Raw genomic sequence first — 22,490 nt, 5'->3', positions numbered from 1 at the left:
CCCAGGCTCATCCTAGATAGCAAGTTTTAAAAAAAAAAAAATCTTTTTTTTAAAAAATCTAAGATGACTAACGTGAGATGTGACAATATCCTGCAAATAGACAAGCAGAAGTGTGAGAAAGCAAAGACACACTTCATTTCACTTCACACAGAATGAACAGCAGCAAACAAGTTTCTGGGAGACAATTTTTTCCTATGTCTAACTTAAAAGACTCACTGACACTTCAGACAGTGCAACTTAGCAGCTAGCTGTCACAAAAGACACAGTCCCATCTTCCTCCCCACTCTGCTATCCCCAACAGTGCCTTCCCCATCTTCTCTATTTTACCCTAACTTGTCAAAAAAAAACCTTAACAAAGAAACGTAGCATTGCATCAAAAAAAGGATTAGTGTTCTGTCAGTTCAATTCTCTTCAGATTGGCCTGATGTGATACCAAAGCACACCTTTTGCATGTTTAGGCTTCAGTCTGCATTTCTCACCTGTAATATAGTATGACTCTTGCCCAAGGTTAAGAAGAGGACAGAGATCTGTCCTGGAAGTGCCCAGCCAGGATCTGGGATGCGTCCCACACTGCAGCTGTATCAATGGGATATCAAAGTCCCTTACATCCCCTTTTCTTCTTTCCTCCCATGCTATAGGGTCCCACAGATTTCCCCAGGAGGATACATATAAAAAAAAATCAAGCCACACAGAACAGTATAAAGCGGAACAGCCAGAGTAAGCCATGAAAGCCCTCTAGCTTTCCCAAAGACTTCAGTTTACCACAGAAACACTTCTCTTTCCTAGCAAATCCCCTCCAGCTAATGAGATTTCCTCCCCACCTTTGTTCAGCTGCCACCTAATCCCACTCCTCCTCTCATTCCTTCCATTACTCTCCTTCTCTATGCATTTGTTTGATTTAGGATAAAAAAGAAAAGGTTGAAGTCCATCTGACAGCAGCCCACAACCTTCTTAGTGAGAGGACTACTTTGTTCCCATTTTACTGTCTCCCACAGGCATACTAAGGTTTTGTTTCCTGCTCTACCATTTTTTTTCCACCAGCTCTGATCTGTATCCTCTGCATCATGCAAACATAATGGCAAAACACCGTCATCAACTCTTGACAGACTTCTCAGCCACTGAAAAATTATAGTAGATGTCAGAGCTCCTGTCCCCCAAACCACAGTACCAGGATTTAGATTTCACCTGCCTTCTTTTTTCTGGGAATAAAAAAGAAAAAAAAAGATAGCAAGCAAACAATACATTTACTACCTCAGCCCTGAGCTCCGTATCAGGAGGCTGGCTTTTGTTATACCTACGATTTCAAGCCGTTCCCATACTGCCCAATTTGAGTTGACTCAGGTGATCGCTTGGCTGATTTCCCAAACTGAATAACACTGGCAGCTTCATCTAGAATGAGAGACAGGGAACAACAGAAGTTTTATTTCAGTATACAATCAGACACACATCTTTTAGATAAATGCATTCACCACTGTAAGTAGCACAGAAAGATTATAGCATGGAAAATGCCAGAAGCTAAAGCATCATCCTGAAGCTCTGCTGTACAGCCCTGTAAGATACACATTGCTGAACGGCATTTACATCATTAAAAGCTTTGTGCAGATGCCATTATGCTGACAAAAAGAGTTTTAAATTCCAGATGAGCCCCATGCTCCGTCCCAACTGCACAAAGGCATTTCTTTTTACCAAAAAAATCCACAAGATGATCTGTTGTGTCAACCACAATCATCAACATGCTCATAAACCAAAACATAGCCTGGGCCACTGCAGCTCTGCTGTGCTGTATGCACTGCTGATACCACAGACTCAAACCCACTGCCAATAGAGCATAAGTCAGCGCTATAAAAAAAGGTCTTGAATTCGGGATAAACATCACTTTCTCTTCATGGTGTTGAGCTGAACACCATCGTTAATTAATGCTCTACTAAGACAAAGGGTGATTTTCACAGCAGGCTGCTGGCAGAAGGGCAGCTGTGGGGGAAAAGCAGGATGAGCAAGTAATGCAGCAATTAACAGAGTACTTTATTACCAGTGACTTAAATGAAAGGATGTGATGCATCTGCATCTGAGAGGGTCTGTCATTTTTAGTCCAAGCCTTTATATTGTTCAAGGGATAAAGCCTTTTAACATTTAACAGAACAATTCCTCTCCCTTCCCCCAAGAGATCACAATCATTTCACAGCAGAGTTTGCTGGGAGAAATGAAACTCAATTCCAGAGACAAGGAACAAGGAACATCAAGTGCCTTAACAGGAAGGCTAACAACAATTACAACCCTCAAATGTGTACACAAGCTGTGAGGGAGCTCAGGACACAAGCTGTGAGTGTAGCTCACCCCACCAGCCAGCTACATAGAGGCTGAGCAAGCTGGATTTAAGCATGCAAGGGGCTTGCCCAAGTCCACTATTACTGACAGTGAGTCTTTACAGTAAGATGTTTAGTACTAACACCACTGGTCTCACATGAAATCACCGAGCTGGGTGTCAGAATGCCATTTACCATTGAAATGACATTCAGATTTAAAGTCACAAATCACAAGGCAAAAATACATAACAATTGTGCAAGCACCCCACTGCCTCAATGCAGTATGTTCATAATGGAGATCCACAGGCATGTCAAAACAAACTTTTGACTGGATGAGAGGACCTCTTCCTTTCCTTCAGTCTACAATAGCATTTTCTAGCCAAACAAGGAAAACATTAGGTTACCTCAGATTTGAGATCTGGGTAAGAATATTGATGATGATCATATTATTACTATTGCTACTACTGTGTTAAGTTTGAAAGCCTAGGCAGAAAAGGGTATAGGGGATGTCCTAAGAGGAGAAGTTAAACTGGAACCCTTTTGCTATACTGAAAGTTGTATCAGTGACTATTTTTAAGCAAACTCTGAGAAGCCTAAAAGAGGTAAAGAATCATTGTCTAAAGTATTTCCTCTCTCAGAAAAGGCAACCATATGGTTTATCACTCAATGCTGGATGTCGAAAACCACCCTGTAGAGATTCCTCTTTCTGGGCAGAGGGACAAAGATGATGCCAAGCAGAGGGACTGTGAGGGAGCATCTCTCTCTGCTTCAGGTTTGCTGTCTTTGGCAGAGGTTTAGGCTTTACCTCCTCCCAAGAATCAATGTACAAATGACTATTTTTATTTTTTTTTTAGCTTTGAGTTAAGGCTCTGGAGGGAGTTTCACTCACAGCTATTTTAGTCACAGTGTTTTCATTTTGCCGTGTCTCAGAGTTACCAGATTTAAAACAAACTCCCTGGCAACGTAAAGTGGGGGGTGACCTATGCCAAACATGAGAGAAAAAACAATCTGAAGGAATTTGCTCAAGATGGCAGATTGATCTTCAGAGCCCAAGAAAAGGAATCAAGGACACAGATAAACAGTTTCCTCCTAAGAAACATGAGAACATGAGACACCTGGGATGAAGAACTGAGGGACGGAGTTGTTTAGCTCCTGACTCCTGGTCCTCCAAGAACAGCTGCAGAGCACCCTCCTGAACAACAGGCAGGCTGTTCAGCACGCGCTTGCTGACACAACCCACCACGGACACCCCTGCAGGAAGCTGCCTGCTCTCCCCACCATGAGTCACAAGCTGTTCCCCTCCACTCCCCCACTATCAGCCACCAGGCACCCACTGAAGTCAGACCTGGCTTGCCCTTTGAGGAGAGTCCTCTCATATTCCCAAGTTCACCAGACTGGAATACGCTAAAGAAGGTCTCTATGTAAGCACAGAAAATGATCCTTCCTGCCTTCTCCATAAACACATCTGCTACATTCGCATTAGGTGGAGTACTTGCAGCAGACTCAATAGCATTCTCAAAATGTATCCCAGAGGCAAAGTATCTAATATACTACATGGGGGAAATCAGCCTAAACCAAGATTACTTCCAGTCAAGCTTTTCCCAGGAAAGGGGAAGAGAAGCTCTGAGGTCTTTCATCACCATAACAAACACAAGACAATCAGCTACCTGAGCCTGGTACAAGACGACATCACTTTCTGCCCACATGGGGAGGGCACTGGATGCTGTTTAGCTGAGCTTTAGCAAAGCATTAGATGCTGGCTCCCACAGCCTTCTCCTGGACAAACTAGCAAGACACAGACTGGATGGGTGGTATGCAAGATGCGCAGGGAACTGACTCACAGGCTGCACTCAGAGGGTGACCATCAATGATTTTTACTCCAGCTGGCAGCCTGTCACAAGTGGGGTCACCCAGGGATCGATGCTGTTCAGCATTTTCATATGGGATTTGGATGATGGGGTGGAAAGCACCCTCACCAGGTTTGGTGATGGTGGGTGAGTTGGACACATCAGAAAGGAGAGCCATCTTAGAAAGACCTGGACAGGCTGGAAGAGCTGGCAAGCAAGAACTGTATGAAGTTCAAGGCAAGGGCAAAGTCCTGAACCTGGAATGAAATAACCGAAGAACTCGGTACAGTCTGGGATCTGTGTGACTGGGAAACAGCCTTGGTGAAAGGGACCTGGGGGTCCTGGCAGACAGCAAGCTGAATATGAGTCAGGAGTGTATCTCTGCAGCTATGAAGGCAAATGGGATCCTGGGCTGCATCTGTATGGGCATTACTACAGAGACAGAGATGTGCTTTTCATGCCATACCTGGAGTACTCTCCGCTTTTGATCTCAGTTCAAGAAAGATGTGGACAGACTAGACAAGGTAAAAAAGGAGATGATGATCAAAGGGCTGAAGAACCAGCTCTATCAGAGAAGACTGAAGGATCTAGGTCTCTTCTTTCTGGAAGACAGGTCTCACAGAGGGAATCACATCACACTACCCTAGTATTACAGGGCAGCTGCAAAGAGGATGAAGGCTCTCCCTTCACAGGGAGACACACGAAAAAGAAAAGGGCAATGGGTAAAAGTTGCACTGGGAGAATAATCAGTCGACAAAACAACCTCCCCATGTGGTGGAGTCCCTGTGGCTGGAGGTTTTCAAGATGTGATGGGACAGGGTGCAAAATCATCAGGATGCTAGGTTCCCCTTCCCATGAAAGGTTGTACCATGATGTACAGATGATCTTTGAGGTCCCCTGCAAACTGGGCTGTTCTGATTCTAAAATGCAACTTAAAGATTTACTTTTTTCAATCTTTTAAAAATACAATTACAAAGCACTTCCTAAATTAGCTGTTATACTTCTTCAGCCTTCATTCAACCAACATTCTGATTCATACAGCACCTTCAGAGCACAAGCAGGAGGTTAAAATTCTCAAGCTAAGTATCCTCAGTAGTGATGCCACTGACAATACGAGAAATCCTGACCTAATGTTTTCTAATCAAATCCTATTTAGTCCCTTATGAAAAAGCCAAACTTTTCAACCAGCACTACTATCCCAGTATCTCCCTGTGAGACATGATGCTTTTTTAGAAGCAATCTGTACTGCGGCATCACTGAATCCTCAGATCTTTTGATAACTTATGACTCTAGAGCATGTTCGCAGCTTGAGGACAAATGTAACTTGACCTTCAGGCAACCCAATCCAGCATGATCATTAAGAGAGCCAATGCAGCAAGTTCTGAATGCAACTATAGTAGGAGTCGCTTGACAAACAGTTTTTAGAAATGCTGATCACTCATACCTTTCACTAATTTTACTTGGGGAGCTGCCATTTGCCTTGACAATTGAGCTATCAGGCAGAGCGCTCAAATTTGAGCTATTGTCTCACTACACCCTTCTATGTTTCCATAGCTTGCCAGACAAATTTAGGACTGACCAACACAGAACAAGACCAAAGGGACTGGAGGTGTCCCTGCCCACGGCAGGGGGGTTGGAACTTGATGATCTTAAGGTCCTTTCCAACCCAAACCATTATATGATTCTATAACAGAGAACGTGTTAACTGAACAGTTTACTTGGGCCATTCAGCTCTTCCCTCTGTGTGAAAGCATCCAGAGATATCCAGGTTTATTGGCTCATCCTCCTCATCCAGCCTTCTAAGCTCCCCCTTCAGTGTACTCAGGAAGATCACATACTAGTGATTCACATACAGGATTAAGACAAGTCATACAGTTATTCTTCTTAACATGTCAGCTTACAACAATCCTTACTTAAATTATCATGTGGAAAAATAAACTCCTCCCAAGCTCTATGATTTCTGCTGAAGGGAAGGTCTGTGTGGATTTTGATGCTATTTTCACGATAAGGAGAGAGAAAAGTCCAGTAAAAGGTTTTCTGCTGACATATCCTAAAATCAGCTTTCAGGTAAGAAATCTTCAAGATGTCTTCAAAACTGGTAGATCCTGCATTATCAGAAATTAAAACTCAGGCCTCTATAGTCGGGTGTAGAGACAGGCCCATGTAGGGAGTTAGAATAACAGCCTCTCTCCAGCCATTCCTGTCCATGTTGACAGGCGAACAGTGCAGCAAATGGAGTTTCTACCTGGCTGCCCTTGGTTAAGTGACTTTTAAAAGTTTATCAAGCTTCCTATGACCACCCAGCATTGAAGCCATGAAGATGTGACCACCAGAGCCAGAGTCTGCATCAAAACAGTATGTCTCAGACTGCTGAAAATTAAGAAGGGCTTTTTCAAAAGTACTAAAAGCTGCAATTTCACATCTGAAAAGCGATGTCCTGGAACAGGGCAAAGGTAACCTCACAACCTCAAATCTAAAATAAAATAAAAATTTTTGAGGCACAGAATGAGCTACACTTCATGCAAGCATCAACAGTCAAACGACGTAAATTATATTGTATTTGCCATATATGCTGCCTAGTGCTGTGAAATACCACCACAACTCACAGTACCTGCCGCTCTCCTTTACAGAGGATCTCAGACTACCAAAGTTAGGATAAAATCCTTCAAGATTTATTTAGTAGAAAGATCAGCCAAAAGAAGCAACTGGATACTTAGCCAATACCTAAATACCACTTTGTCACAAAATCAGCAATACAAGAGCAACAACAGCATAAAAGCTGCTATTAAGACTCTGCCGCACTGGAACAGATACTTGTCACCACCTACACTCAACCCAGACACAAACACGTAGTCTTCAAGATACGCAGAACAGGTTGTATTTCTTCTCCCTGATCCAAAGGTTCGTGAGAAGGCCACACTTAAGTCTCTGAACCTGTTTTATGGATAGGGCTTAATTGCTTCCTTCAATTCCACTGGTGGCAGTATTCTCAGAAGACCTCTTAAGGATCCTTAATTATTTTCCAGAGAGTACACAGAAGGTATCTGGGGTTCAAAGTAAATTCCTTCATGCAGGTCACAGATTTGTGTATCAAAGATGCTAATGTACTTCTATAAGCATTAATAAACAGAATTGAATACTTCATATCTGCACTTGTTTTGGCTGCGAGAGAGTTAAATTTCTCCATAGCGGCTTTGGATGGGGCTATGTTTTGGATTCCTGCTGGAAACAGTGTTGGTTTAGCTACTGCCGAGCAGTGCCTACACGGCATCAAGGCCTTTTCTGCTCCTGACACTGCCCCATGAGCAAAGGAGCTGGGGATGCACCAGGAGTTGAGAGGGGACAAGGCTGGGACAGCTGACCCCAACTGACCCAAGGGATATTGCAGACCACAGGATGTCATGCTCAGCAGTAAAATTGGGAGAGAAGGAAGAAGGGGGACATTCAGAGTGATGGCATTTCCTTCCCAAGTAACCGTTACACGTGACAGATCCCTGCTTTCCTGGAGAAGGCTGAACACCTGCCAACCAATGGGAAGTGATTAATGAATTCCTTACTTTGCTTTGCTTGCACACACAGTTTTGCTTTCCCTATTATACTGTCTTTATCTCAACCCATGAATTTTCTTGATTTTAACTTTCCAGTTCTCTCCCCCATCCCACTGGGCTGTGTGGTGCTTAGCTGCTGGCTGGAGTTAACCCACAGTATTACAAGCACATCTTAAAGTACTGAGGGATCAGAATAAAATGTTAGTCGAGACTTCCTTACTTATCTTCTCTACCTTCTCACAAACCTTCCAATTCAGCCCAACCTTTCTGCCAGTAGAGAGCTCCGCACAGGAGGATTTACCTGTCTTCAAGACACAGAGCAGGTGGAGTGGGTTGCCAGTGCTTTCACTGATGCTAAAGCAAAGCAAGAGGCTTTTCTCCTGCTAGATACAACTCAGATCTACACCAATTCTTACAACAGCTTTAATTTTTTTCATGGTACGCTTTCTTATAAGAGCTGAGAAACACCAACCACTTGGCATCCTCTAATAGAGAAAAGGCTTCTGCCCACCAAAGCCTGTGCTTGTTGCCTTTTCTGGCTACCATGTTCTCTCTCCAGCCCCAAGGCCAACTTTGGTGTGCTGGAACACCACAGGCCAGGCTGACTAATTCTATAATGCAGCAAAACAATCTGCTTTTGGCCAGATTAGTTTTCTGCAGCTGAAGAGGTGAATAGACTGATACATGATATGGTGTGAAAGAGCCAGTGCAGCAGCAGGAACATGTACCCAGGCATGGAATATGCCTCTTTCAACAGAACCATGCTGTTAATTGAGCCTAAGCTGTAACATGAAATCTCAGCTTGAAAATGAAACTTTGACTTCCTGCAACTTACTTGAATCCATTCCTGTTCCATCATCCAAAAAACAGAGCATGAATCCACCTCGTAGGTCATCCCGTTGCTCTACAAGAGAAGAATTATTCAGTACTCCCACGAGCAAAAGTTAAAAGTTCCATAAAATGGAATCAGTGTTAATGACAGAAGTAACACAACAAGCACAAATAACACCATGGCTAAGCTGCACGAAAGAGCAGCAGATTTTTGTTACACAGTAACTAAGAACTCCTCCTGCACTTTAAACTGCAGGTACATATATGCTACAAGAGCGTATTGTAAAAACAGGTTTCTTAAGCATCCAGTATAAACAGCTACCCTCTTTGCCTAACCTCAGCTGGAGGCTGATCTAAGTGCTTGCCCGAGTTACTTGTGAAGACACCAGTTTTTGAAAGACAACAGGCACTGGGGCACAGGACAAATGGTAGAATCAGAATTATTTAGGTTGGAAAAGACTCTTAATATCATTGAGTCCAACCATAAACTTGCCATTGCCAAATCCACTACTAAAGCAGGTTACTAAGCACAACATCTACCTGTCTCTTAGAAATGTACAGATGGTGACACAGGCTGCCCTGGGCAGCCTTGTCCAGTCCCTGAGCACCTTTTGGGGAAGGAATTGTTCCTCATCTCCATCTAAACCTCCCCTGGTGCAGCTTGAGGCTGTTTCCTCCTGTCCCATCCCTTGTTCCTTGGGAGCAGAGCCCAGCCCCTCCTGGCTCCATCCTCCTCTCAGGCAGTTGTAGGCAGCGATCAGGTCCCCCCTGAGCCTTCTCTTCTCCAGACTGAACCCCCCAGGTCCCTCAGCCGTTCCCCATCACACTTGGGCTCCAGGCCCTTCACCAGCTCTGCTCCCCTTCTCTGGCCCTGCTCCAGCACCTCGAGATCTCTCTTGTACTGAGGGGCCCAAAACTGAACACAGTATTGGGTATAAGCATGCTCACTGCAATTCTACCAGGTAGAACACACTGTTGACATGCAATGAAGCAGCAGGTATGACTTACCAGGATAAATGTCTATTCTTGTGGCATCTGCATCTCTACAAAATAAAAACACAATTGGTATTCAGATGTCAAAAAGTTGAACTCCAGGCGCATGCAATAATTTCCAAAATGAATATTTGCTGCACAGATCAAAGTCCATAAAGGCCCCTCAGTCAACACTAACACATAAGTGAAAACACACAGTTTCACTTTTTGCTTTCTTGAACCCGAACTCCAGCATAAGACATTTGCTGCCACACAATTAAGCCTAGTTACAGCAGAGTATCACTGTATTTGTACAGTGACGGTATTTTAACATAAGTCATGTGGGGGGAGAGGGATCAAATAAGCCTGAGCTCCTTCCTGTTCAAAAGAGACAATACCCTCATTTTTCCTGTCAAGCTGCCTATGAAAAGTTTAGTAACTCCACAAAAAACTCCATCGAAATACATTCACGGTTGTCATAGGAAACTGTGTCATTACAAGATCATGTAAGTAAAGCCCTTCATATACTGTGCATCCTCTATTTAAAAAGCAGCATAAGCAGCATTACTGCCCTCTTCCCAAAACCAAACATTTTTTTCATGTAGACCATCACATATCCTTAGTTTGCTGATCAGAAGAGTGCAGTTGTAGCATCATAATAAACCCCCACTTCCCAAATGCCAAAGTTACTTTGTCTTGTCTTTATATCTACAGCCAAGTATAGCTACCTCCTTCCCAGAAGGCCAACCTCTCTTTTCCCAGAGGAGGAACCAGGCTGGAGAGAAAATAACCTATTAATTTCAGATACTACATTTAACTATGTTGTACCAGAAGTGTGAACCAGCAATGGTGCAAACACACACACAGCTGATTCCCTACACCAAAACCTTCCTGTTTGAGCTCCTTAAACTAAGAGTGACAGAGAATGACAGTTCACACAGACAGAAAATGATCTCAAAATATTCCCATAATTCCATCAGAATATTTATAGAATAGAATAATAGAATGGTTTGGGTTGGAAAGAACCTTAAGGTTGTCCAGCTCCAACCCCTGCCACGGGCAGGGACACCTTCCACTAGAGCAGCTTGCTCAAAGTCTCCGTGTCCAACCTGGCCTTGAACACTGCCAGGGATGGGGCAGTCACAGCTTCTCTGGGCACCCTGTGCCAGCGCCTCAGCACCCTCACAGGGAAGAGCTTCTGCCTAAGAGCTCAGCTCAGTCTCCCCTGTTTCAGTTTGAACCCATTCTCCCTTGTCCTATCACTACAGTCCCTGATGAAGAGTCCCTCTCCACCATCCTTGTAGGCCCCTTCAGACACTGGAAGCTGCTCTGAGGTCTCCACGCAGCTTCTTTTCTCCATGCTGAACAGCTCAAACTTTCTTAGCCTGTCTCAGCCTTTATTTTATGAAGAGATGAGCATGCAAGACTTGGGAAACAGCTATAGCCTGGATTCCCAAATGCAAACATGGTCCAAAACCTGCAATTTCCAAGTCTCAGATATCACAACTGCTCTAACTGTTCTTGCACTTTTCAGCATCCGGCTTCTGATGTCATTTTCATCCTATCACCATGCTTGATATTAAGAGTCCAGGATTATCTAAGTACTTAAGAATCCCAGCTCCAGTAATTATTATTTTACCAATTTCTGTAAACAAAAAGGCACGCTTATTTTTTCCTTAAATCTATCTTGTGTCTTTTAGCAACCTCCCTTCCAATCTGAGTTGCTCTATGATTCACTCAAACCTAACTTTTTTAGGAGGCAAATGCCTGATCACCCTTTTGCGGAAGAAGTTTTTCCTAATCTCCAGTCTAATCCTTCCCTGGTGCAGCTTGAGACCATTTCCTTTTGTCCTATCCCTTGTTCCTTGGGAGAAGAGACCAGAGGTCATTTGTGTAAGAGGACCAAAGGAAATACCTATACAAAGCCTCAGCAAAGTCTTCAATTCTGGGTATTTTTTGTGCCATCTGCTAAAAGTGGAAATTGCTCAAGATCAACAAATAGACAGGTTGATTACGTCTTTACCAATTTTATGCTGGGAATTAGGCAGTCTCAGGTACATACCTGGCATTATCTACAAGTTCAGCAAGGGCACCAAACAAGAACTCATGGGTGGTTCTGCAATGAAACACAGAATCAGCAGGGTAACACTGATGCTTAGAAAGAGAGACCTTTAAATAAACGAGAATCTCAACCTCATTTTAAACAAATCCAAGTGTATGTCTACAGCAATGACTGACAGCAGACTAGAAATGACCACTTTGTCACCTGTCAGAGAGAGACACAGCAGACAGGCTGCCCCGTGGAGAGGCTGATCCAACAAACTGCTGCTTACTACAGTCTGAAGAACATGGCGTGGTAAACAGACAAAATAGAAATTGCTGACTCAATGAACCAGCCTATGAACAAGTCAACAATTCACATAATTCTGTAATGGATTTAATTGCCTTCATGGCAACTGAACACTGCCTGTATGTAAAAGACAGACAGATGAGGGTTATGCATAAGATCTATCTCCCCAACGCACATACTCGCTTTGTGTAGGCTATTTCTGACAGGCAGAAGCTTCCAGATCCTGGGAGACTTTCAATAGCTGCAACTGCTTCTAATCCATAGAATGACAGTCTTCTGCCATCAGTGTACCACACCACCTTCCAAACTCAATACTAAAATCATCTAGCTGGGTACCGTTTCAGCACAATCTCAGAAGCCATATTTAGTTTCCAGCCTCTTAACTGCCACCTTTTATAAGCAGCACCCATTTGAAAACCATCAGTTATATGCCTCAACCTTGAAAGACACATGGTGAGAAAACCTTGAAGAACTAACAAATTCATTACAACACATTGTCTGCCAACATTAATGCAGTATCTTTGCTCAACACCCAACCTAGTGACCTATCTTCAAAACCTAACGATTATTTCAAATGTAGATGAGCCACATCAACCCCCATACTAACAGCAGCTACAAAGTCTGGAGGAACAGTCGATGGAATTTGTTGCTCCTCTAGGATGTTTAATGAAAAGACAAGTCCTCAGAAACTGCTTTTATCAACGTTTCAGTCGGCATGAAACCTGTTTGACTACCACACAAAAAAGACAACAGCTGACCAAAAAAATGAAGGGATACTTATTCGTATTTTCAGCTTTCAGAGAACAAATGCATAGATACTTCCCACATATAAAACATAGCTGTCCGTAACACTAAAAGTCACAAAATGAACTTGGATATCCATCTTCAGTGTCATGACACCTAACCAATCAACACAGCTTGAGTCAGAGGTAAAACATATCCACTTTTGAAGTTATCACCAGAACCATTAGAATGGTTCTCTTTCATCTCTGCAAGCTCCCACTTGCCTACACAGAAACAGGAGACAGAAGGGAATAGTGTTTTGAAGACCATCTTCCAAATCAGAAAGCTTCCACAGAAGCTCATCCCTTGTATTCTTTCCTTTGAGCAGGATTTTCTGTTGTCCTGGATTCTGCTGGGATGGAGTTTTCTTCCCTGTAGCTGATGCACACGGCTGTGTTTTGGGTTTAGTTTGAGAACAGTGCTGATAACACACTGATGGTTTAGTTGTTGCTAAATAATGCTTACCCTGATCAAAGACTTCTCAGTCTCTCATGCTCTGCAAGTGACAAAAGGCACAAGAAGCTGGGAGGAAGCAGAGATAGGACAGCTGACCCAAACTAGCCAAAGGGATATTCCATACCCCAGCACGTCATGCCCAGTATAGAAACTGGGGGGAGTGGGCTGGATGGGGCGGACTGCTTCTCAGTCTGGCTGGGTATTGGTCAGTGGGTGGTGAGCAATTGTATTGTGCATCACTTGTCATTCTTGGGTTTTAGTCTCCTCCTTCTGTTGTCCCCCTTCTCTTCTTCACCATAATTACTATTATTATTATTTCAATTCTTAAACTGTTCTTATCTCAACCCATAGGCTTTACCTTTTTTGATTCTCCTTCCCATCCTGCCAGGGGATAGAAGGAATTAGCAAGTGCCTGCCTAGTACTTAGTTGCCGGCTGGGGTCAAAGAACCCTTGTGCATTGATTTTAAGTGCTCCCTCGAGTTTATAAACACAGATTCAGTTTCATAAATCAACATCCCAGAAGTTTATTTAGGAAGTAGACCCTGCCAGGAAAAGCCCATCAGCAAATGGATACTTTAGCACTAGTCACCATGCCTCTTTAGCTGTTTTCACTCTACAATTTAAAAAATGCTTCAAACTAAGGAAAAGATGCGGATAAGGTACAAATTGGGATTTCCAAAGGAAAATATTGGAACAATATTTTGGAACAGTATTTTTGGAAAAATATAAAAACATAGCAGTAAATTATAAGAGAGGCAAGAGAAAACATTATTTCCACATAATACTCAGTTTGAACATCTACCAAAACTGGAACCTCGCATGCTGACAGAGGCAAAGCGACACGTTGGTACAAACAAGTGAAATTCTCTCCAGCTAACAAAAAATTTAGATACACTATAAATATCTTCTATTCAGTATATTAATCGCAACACTTATATTTGTCTTGTCAATACCTAACTAAAGTCATATGAAGTGACTCAGCTTTACCAAAAGCCACTAACTTGTCTTATGGTCAAAAGTGCCTGAAATACTTAATGTCCAAAATGATCAACTGGTGACAATTTTTCCCCCTATCTCCCAAAACCTTGGGATTATTTTACTTGAAACATAAGTTTAAAAAAACATGAGATAAGCTGTTGGCAAAACTGAGTCTATCAGAGCTTTCACGTGACCTGGAAACACTTTAGTGTAAGCTAGGTGGGCCTCATGAGAAGCATCAGTAACGTCCATGAGTCAGAGAAATAAATCTATTACAGGTCACACAACTGTGCTGTTGAATAACACACAGAAGTGGGAGAGAGTGTTATCAACATCTGTAGTCTCAGCAACAACTCATCGTGGCAGAAACAAACTGGCTTGGACTTCCCTACAACTTCCAGTTTTCATTCAAGACAGCTCCATGCAGGAGTGCAGGCTTGACAAGAAATGCAATGGGGAAGTCCAATGCTGACAATTTACTGAAATGTTGGTTACAAAAGGCCAAGTCAGATGACTCCGTAGAACATGACAAATTTCAAACACCTCTACAACAACTATTTATCCTAACATCCTAAGGGAAGAAAAGCTTAAAAGGGTCACCCGTTTAAGCCCAGCTGGACTCCTAAGCCTGCACAGTCAGGCAAGTACTAATGAGACATGTAAGACTTCATTTTTGTTCTGAAAAGAGGCCACATCCAGGAGAACATTTAAGTTTGGCACCTGCCTCAGGACCAAGAACTATTCTCTCAGTACTGCACTACATTTCAGGCCAGAACAGAAAACAATGCACAGGAAGGAAGTGACAGAGCTTGGGGAATGGGAGAACACTGGTCTGTTATTGCTAATATTCATGAAGAACACCATGTAGTTATTTTGAAGTCTTTCTATCTGAGTGACTTTCTTCCACTCAAGCTGCATTCAACAGGACAATTCTAGTTACAGGAAAAAAAAACATCCCTGAAGTTCAATTACAAGCTAAACCCTACATACTCTCAGAAGAAAATTTCAACTGTTCAACTTTTAACAAACTCCATCATTTCTGCACTGCAGATATTAAAAATATGCAAACCAAAGTTGCCTGGGCTCAGGTGTGTTTCTGTGATTACCTTAATGAATGGCACTGGAAATACCTTGAACAATTTACTTTTAAGGAAAAGTAATGTGAACCCAAGCAGGTGGCTTGCCTCATAAAAACAATGCATGGGCAATTTCCACGTTTGCACACGTGGTTTTCATTCTAGGATCTAAAAGAATATTCACACAGAAGAATTACAGAACAGTTCGGATTGGAAGGTCATCTAGTCCAACCCCCCGCCCTGAACTGAGCAGGAACATCTTCCAATATGATCAGATTGCTCAGAGCCCTGTCCAACTTGACCCTGAATGTTTCCAGAGACAGGGCACCTACCACCTCTCTGGGCAAACTGTGCTAGTGCTTCACCACCCTCATCGTAAAACATTTCTTCCTTATACCTAGTCTAAATCCCCCTTTTTCATTTTAAAACTATCACCCCTTGTCCTGTCACTACAGGCACTACTAAAAGTCTGTCCCTATTCAATTATTTCTCAAGAAAAGTGCTTGGAAAAGCACAGCTATATTCGTGTTTAAAAAAAAAAAAAAAAGTATGGCAACTGAAGTGATTAAGATACATGTTGTTAAATTTGCCATCAGACATGTAAGCATTAAGCAGCTACTGAAAAGATCTGCTGCAAGTCCTCAAGTTCAGAGGCAAGATAAACTGGCTTCTGTAAAGCACTTCAGACTGAGAACTCTGTGTTAGATACACTAAAACTTTTTCTAAAGGAAGTCTTAAAGGAGAAAGAAAGAGAAGTCATGGCTTCCTTCTGCACCTCAACAGCCAGATAGCTGATTTTTAACTACAATTTGAGGAACTTCTACCTCCATGACTGTAAGAACACCTTTAGCACTGAAATAATTTTTTTTCTGAGATGGTAAGGCTTTCCTAGCAAGAGAGAGCAGTCCAAAAGACGGGAGTCTCCATAATCAAAAGCCCTATGCTGCTCATAGGTTGGTTTTGTGTGGTTTGTGGGTTTTTTCTCATTTTTTTCTTGAGGGAGTGGGGGAGGGTGTTTATTTGTCATGGGTTGGTTTGAGTGGTTTGGGGTTTTTTTGCTTTTATAATGACTCAAGTTTTTTCACTCTCATTCTTAGTGAAGCATTTGTCTTATGCTTATTCCCGTATCTGAAGAGGCTCTTCACTCATGATGCACCAAAAGCCCTGGCTCTGGCTTGCTCATACTCATTAGCTTCCACCTCCTCCTAAAAATTTTGTAATGTAGTTATACAATGCAGACATGTGACACACTGGAAAGAGACCAGCAGCACAAGCAGAACAGGAAGTATGGTGGCAACATGAAGTAGCTTTAGTATTTGGTACTTAGGGGCAGCAATACATCAGCTTCTTCTGCAGCACAAACATTAACTTCTTATGAACAGCTTTCTGGTGTTCTGCAGGCAAACACAAGCTGCTGACAGAGCTCTGCCGTATGGTCTTCCAATCTATAAAAAAGTTTGTTTCCTGCAGCTGGATATGAGAATTTCACAAATCAGTGACAGCACCAAGAACATGAGTCAGTTTCATCCATTGTCTTCAGGGACCAGACTGTTCACTGCACATGTAACCACTACCAGTCAAGAAAGAGAGCGAAGCCACAGGACATGGATCCAAGGGTGACACCAGGCTGTTCCTAGGTTTCTTCTCCTGTGCAAAAACCATTATCTTCCTGATTCTGAAAAGAAACGGGTTATAATGCTCTTGGCATAGGAGATTCATCTTAGTTGCTCTTGCAGATGTATCCGGAGTTATCAACAAAACCTACTTTGCAATGAAGTTGATCATAAATCAGAATTCTTCAGACTGCTGCAGACCACTGTGGTCCTCCATTCTAAGCTTATGTTCACACAAAGGAAATGAATAGTTAAGCCTGCACTTTATTTCTTCTTCTATTGATGGCAGCAGTAAGTCAACTCTTCCATGAGTCATTAGAAGATAACCTTACGCTGGTGATCAGCTGATCAATATGAGGAAATGCCAAGTGTGGTTCCACACTGTTCTTCCAAGGCAGTTCAGCCAGAACAAGCTCTCTTTAAACTCTTCTGTATGTGGCACTACAAAACTTAGGTGCAACAGGAAGATGAGTGCTTAACCCTGGTAAACACCATTTCCTGGCGGTGCTTGTCATTTTCGAGAAAGGCACCCTGATATAACTCCCTCTGAAAAAGAACTTTGTCTCTTCTCGGAAGATTTTAGTTTGGAGGACTCATCAGCGACACGAAAAAGCCACAGCAGCTTCAAAAAAGCGATCACAAGAAGAACGTCATATTCCTGCTTGAAATATACCTGCACGAAATATTCAGGCACGAATGAAATGTGCTGCTGGAGGGATGGCAGCGCCTGCACTGCAAGGGCACGTTCCTGAGACTACGGCTGCCCTCGAGGCGGCACCCTTGAACCCCCAGCGGTCCGTGCTCTCCAGCCACTGTTACTCCCCAGATCCGCACGCCCGCCCCCCGTGCGCGGCAGCGGAGCCGTTAACAGCCCGCGAGGCGCCCGGGACGAGCGGGGAAAAGGGCGGGCAGCGCGGTGCTGCGGGGCCTCGGCCGGGCGCCCCCGTAATCACCCACAGTCACGGGCACCGGGGGAGGGGCGGGCAGCGCGGCCCCAGCCCCGCCCCACGGCAGCCCTGCCCGGCGGCCGCCACGCGGCCCGCCCCGGTACTCACGAGTTGGTGTGCAGGTACTCGAAGGTGAGCTGCGCCCGGTTCAGGCTGCTGTAATTAGCCAAGGCCATTGCGGCGGCGGCCGGGCCGCGTGCGCCTCGAGGCCTCCCCGCCCGCCCCCCCCTGCCGGCGGTCACTGCCCCCGCCGGACGGCCAGCACCGCACCGCAAGGCGGGGCGGGGCCCCCCGCCGTGCTGCGCCCGCTGGCTAACGGCTGCTGCTGCTGCTCTGGGGCGCCGCGCGCCCCCCGCCCCGCTTTGTCTCCGCCGCGATGGCAATCGCGGTCGCGCCCCGCCGCCGCCGCCGCCGCCTCCTCCTCCCGCAGCCGCCCCCGAGCGGAGGGGCGGGGCTGAGGCGTTCACTGCCCATTGGCCGGGCCGCCGCACGTGACGAGAGAGTCATGGCGCGGGCCGCCGCAGCTTCTCTTCCGCCGCGTGACGGGAGCGCGCGGGATGGCGCGTGGTGGGAGGGGGTGGGTGACGGTGCTGCGGCCCGCCCGGGCCTGGCAGCGGGAGCTGCGCTGCTCCGCTCCGCTCCCCTCCCCTCCCCTCCCGTGCATCCGGACAGCCCGCGGGAGCGATGGTCTGCGGGGAGCAGGGCGGGGGGGAAACGGTGACCGGCCCGGCGCCCTCCTCCGAGCTGGGGGATATGGCTGCGGCGGGCGGCGCGCGCGCCAGGTGCAGCGGGCGGCGGTCTCGGGCGGTGCGCGGTACGAGAGGAGCCTCCGTGACTCGGTCAGAGGGACGCAGCCGGATGGAGAGACCCAGCCGCTGAAACCGGCTGCTGGCCTGCAGCGTGCACGGACTTCAGAGGGCGGCTGGTGCCTGCAGCCGGCGGCAAGTACAGCCGGTGAAAGCTCTGGGAAGTCGTTAAGGAGAAGCTGCTGGTTGTGCCCGTGCTTAAGGAAACATATTAATTGGGCAGAGAAACTCATTATTGTTTCAATCTGATGCCTCTGATTCATTTTGAAATCCGAAGGGATTGAGCAAAGTCGGGCTCCTTTGCTTGTTCCCCTCCAAACCACAGGCTGAACCCAGGAATCCTGAAGGCCAAGAATACTTTGCTGAACGCTTGATTTGCCCAGTGAAAATACATACCATATTCTCCTTCTGTAATGGACTGTAAAACAAGATGGCTGCATCTCCTGTGCCTCAGATAATAGGAATCCAAACTAAGGATCCAGAATCTGAAGGAGTTCAGTCTGTGCAGAAACTGGTGCAGTATATCTAAGCTAGGAAGTGAAAAGTTAAATTCAACGTTCTATTAATCATGAATGACTAAAATCCGAGTTTGTCTTTAAGTTGCTTGCCTCCGATTTTGTTTGCAGTACCTTCTAGTCCGTGTGTTTGTGTGAAATGGGTCCCCAGCAAACCAGAGCTGATGAGTCTGCAGCTTTGACCCCAGAACTTTGCTTCCTAGCACTGCATTTAGTTCTGTTCATTCTCAGTTCAACCTGTTCAGGTCTAAAGATTTCTTAGAGCCCACAAGTTGTGTTATTCCTGCTGACAGGGCATTCTGTGTGTGTGTGTGCATGTGTGTAGTCCTCAAAAAGTCACTGCAAACATGCATGCAGTGACTCTTCAGGCCTTATCTCTGAAAAGCTGTGCACAGCAGAACATCAAAACTGCATGAAAGGAAAGCTACTGCCAACAACTGTGTTCAAGTGCAGTTTAGTTTATGACAATTTAAAGTATCTGTATGAGTCTCTTAAAGATTGTATCATCATCTCATGTGCATCATTTTGCAGTCAATATCGGAAGCACATGTTCAAAAGCAATATAAATCCCATCAGTGTACAGGCAAAGTAACTACTCAGATACATGTTCCTAAGGAACATGAACCTGAACTTGTATGTCTTGTCAGGCTTGCTGCCTTTGCCACTCTGGTATCTCCTCTTTGCCTAACAGGAACTTTGTCTCATCATCATACTTTGCCTTCAGGAAGGAACAAGTATATGCTTCCTGAGATTGAAGGGGTTGACAACAACAGCATAGTGCAGCTGTCTGGAACAGTTGGACACTGGGGGATCTGACTTGCTGACAGAATGCCAGTCCTTTCCATCTGGCCCTTGGGAGAAGACAAGTACGTTGTAGTTCCATTTTATTTGGCCAGTTCCAAACAGAAAATTACTCTTTTCCATCCCACCATTCCATGGTGTTGAATTCCAGGTCTTTTTCACTTTTTTTTTTCAGAAATGAAATGAAAATTTAATTTTTACACTTGCAATAGCTGTTGTGAAGTAGGTTTCAGACATGTTTCTGACTTCTGCTCTTGGGTCTTTCTTGCCCAAGTCTTGAAAGAATTATATGATTGTTCATTTGCCCTCTGAGTTGCCAGATATTGTGTCTAGGAATACCAAAATTCATTTACCTTCTGCAGACAGCATTTGGATAACACCATAACTCTACCTGCGCCAAAGCAGAGCTATTTTTTGGTGGGAACCCGTCTGTCTATGGATGGAGAGATCATATGCTGTTTTTGCTTGTGCAAATGTGCCACTGTTGCAAATTGTTGAGTTCCTTAGTGCTTTTGAGATGGAAGTTGGAAGTCTTCACACTACAAATTCACATTACCCTCTTTTGGGGCAGCTGTTTCATCTTGGAAACTCTCTCTCCATACTTGTGTAAACAGTTATAGATCGCTCTGTTGGAAGGATTATGACAGGCAACTTGCCTTTTTTTTCCGTCTGCTGCCAGCACCGTTTCCCTGCTTTGCTGTAAGCACCAGGGTCTCTGCAGCCAGCTTCCACAAATGAGCAGAATAAGACTGGCTTCTTAAATACTTCTCACCCTTGAGGGGCTGTTGTTGCGGTAGGAAGCAGCACATAACTTCCCAGATAAATGACCTGTAGATTGGTGGTTTGTGCAGCTTGTACCTGTGGAGCTTGAGGCAAACTGTACTGCTCTTCAACCCGTGGCTGAGTTTGAGTTTCTTACTCTGAAATAATCCCCTTGTAAAACTAGTCTTTTGATCCCACCACACTGGTCAAATTTTGTGTTTCAAGGCTGGAGAGTGAGCATTCCCATGCAGTCCTGTAGACTGTTTGCTGGGTCCTTAGTCTGGTGTGCTATTTTGCTCAGCCTCTTTGCATTGGAACCTAGGCCATAGCCTGAGGTTGGTGAATGGTTTATTTAAGTAGTCCTTGTTCTAAAAATTGGAGATAACTGCTTCTAACACCTGTGTGGGTCTTGAATCAACAGTTACTCCTTGTCTCCCCTAATTTTTACGAAACTAGACTTCCAAGCCAGTATTTTATGGGTGACTTGCCATAGTGGCGAGTACTATATCCTGCACCAGACAAGTGTACTTAAGACTGTATCCAAGTGTCTTTTCCACACTCCTGTGAGGTTTCCCGAGTTAACTTTTAGTGGCTTTATGCTGTGTTCATGCACATAAAAAAATGCAAACCTGTGCATTGTAGAAATGAGGTTTTCCCTGGCTGAGTGACGTAACCACTGCAGGCAGTAAGAAATAAATCTGAGAACACCAGTAATTCTCAGGTCATTCCTTTACTCTGGAAGGAAAAAATAGCATCTGACACTCTTGAGTACAAGGTCCTCCATACATGTTGTGACAGAAGTTGCTGAAGTGTCCTTTTTTCTACTAAGCATTCACTTTTGAGATACTTCTTTTAAGAAGTTATGGTGCAGTTACAGGCCCTGATGACTGAAGTGGCATAGATCCTGAAATTATAGAAGGAATTTCAAAGTACCTTCCATTAATGAGCTGTGAAATCATGTTAGCTCACAGTTTTTTGGTTCATTCCTTTGTGTGGTGCCACACACTGGGTCAGCTGCCTGATTCCATCTGACTGTCTCTCTGAAACTTCCAGCCAGGAAATACACTCCTCCCTCAAAACAGCATAAGGTCTTCTTTAAATGGAGTGTGCCTGTCTCCCAGAGAAGGGTTGCATTATTCATCAAAACATTCTGCCTTGTTTTGGGCATGAGTTGAATCTCAGGATCAACTCAATGCAATACAAGAACACAATACCTGAAGTCAAGAATGTAGAAGAAACAAGTGGTTTTCCCTGGCTTTTCCTAGTAAGGAGTTCTGCCTTATGTGACCTGGGGTAGTCCAGTTTCTGTGTTCATAATTACGTCTGTCCAGCCTCCCTGTCATTCATGTCAAGCAGCAGAACAATTTCCTGATGAAAGTATCATTTTCTCCTACGCTGGGAGATCTAATGGAACAGTCATTTAATGAGCAGTCACTGAGTCAGTCCTTGCAAGATATGCAGACCAAGATGTTCCAGTGTGAGCATCTAAATGTGTATGGCAGGCATAAAAGTTCAGAGACCTTTTCTGTAGTGCCAGGTGTCAGCCTCTTGCTTCTTTGTCTCTAGGGAAAGTCACAGGACACCATGTATTTAAATTCATTCTTTTGGTCTGGGTACCAGTCTCAGTGAGATGTTGGCTGTCAGAAGTGAGTTTGTAAATTAATTTACAGGAGAGTGGAAAGGATAAGAATAGATGAGAGCAGGGCGACCTCTTGAAGTGAGAAGCAGGAAATTGTCAGCAGAATGGTGGATGGTGAGAATCCTCCACTACCAGTCATGCTCATCCTGTCCTGAGTCCAGTTTTAATTAACGAACTAAGCAAAGAATGGAATTAACAGACATGAAAGAAAATGTAAAATGTCAGTATAGCATTATTGCATAACCTCTGGCCCAAGACAGAA

The 22,490-nt window shown here is 44.4% G+C and overlaps 1 protein-coding gene across 4 annotated transcripts in view; it reads right to left on the bottom strand.

Annotated features, from left to right (window-relative positions):
* Positions 1 to 17,963, bottom strand: part of MORC2 (MORC family CW-type zinc finger 2) — a 38,764-nt gene extending 20,801 nt beyond the window's left edge. The window contains exons 1-6 of one of the 4 annotated variants that reach the window (XM_061465689.1): positions 17,814 to 17,963; positions 11,564 to 11,617; positions 9,538 to 9,572; positions 8,534 to 8,602; positions 1,687 to 1,815; positions 1,299 to 1,389 (exon numbers count right to left, since the gene is read on the bottom strand). In XM_061465689.1, the coding sequence (XP_061321673.1) occupies positions 1,299 to 1,389; positions 1,687 to 1,815; positions 8,534 to 8,602; positions 9,538 to 9,572; positions 11,564 to 11,617; positions 17,814 to 17,881 (446 nt within the window). In that variant the 5' untranslated portion in view covers positions 17,882 to 17,963. Of the gene's footprint in view, positions 1 to 1,298; positions 1,390 to 1,686; positions 1,816 to 8,533; positions 8,603 to 9,537; positions 9,573 to 11,563; positions 11,618 to 12,467; positions 15,300 to 17,813 lie in introns of those variants that run through there. The other 3 variants (XM_061465691.1, XM_061465693.1, XM_061465690.1) reach the window with 3 other exon arrangements.
* Positions 17,964 to 22,490: the final 4,527 nt, after the last annotated feature.

This window comes from Pezoporus flaviventris, unplaced genomic scaffold, assembly GCF_033815535.1.
Source record: "Pezoporus flaviventris isolate CSIRO_AGI_PZ_B2104156 unplaced genomic scaffold, CSIRO_AGI_Pfla_v1 ptg000041l, whole genome shotgun sequence".
NCBI classification, from domain to species: domain Eukaryota; kingdom Metazoa; phylum Chordata; class Aves; order Psittaciformes; family Psittacidae; genus Pezoporus; species Pezoporus flaviventris.
Note: the sequence above shows the minus strand (reverse complement) of the source record. Positions and strands in the feature narration are given on the sequence as shown.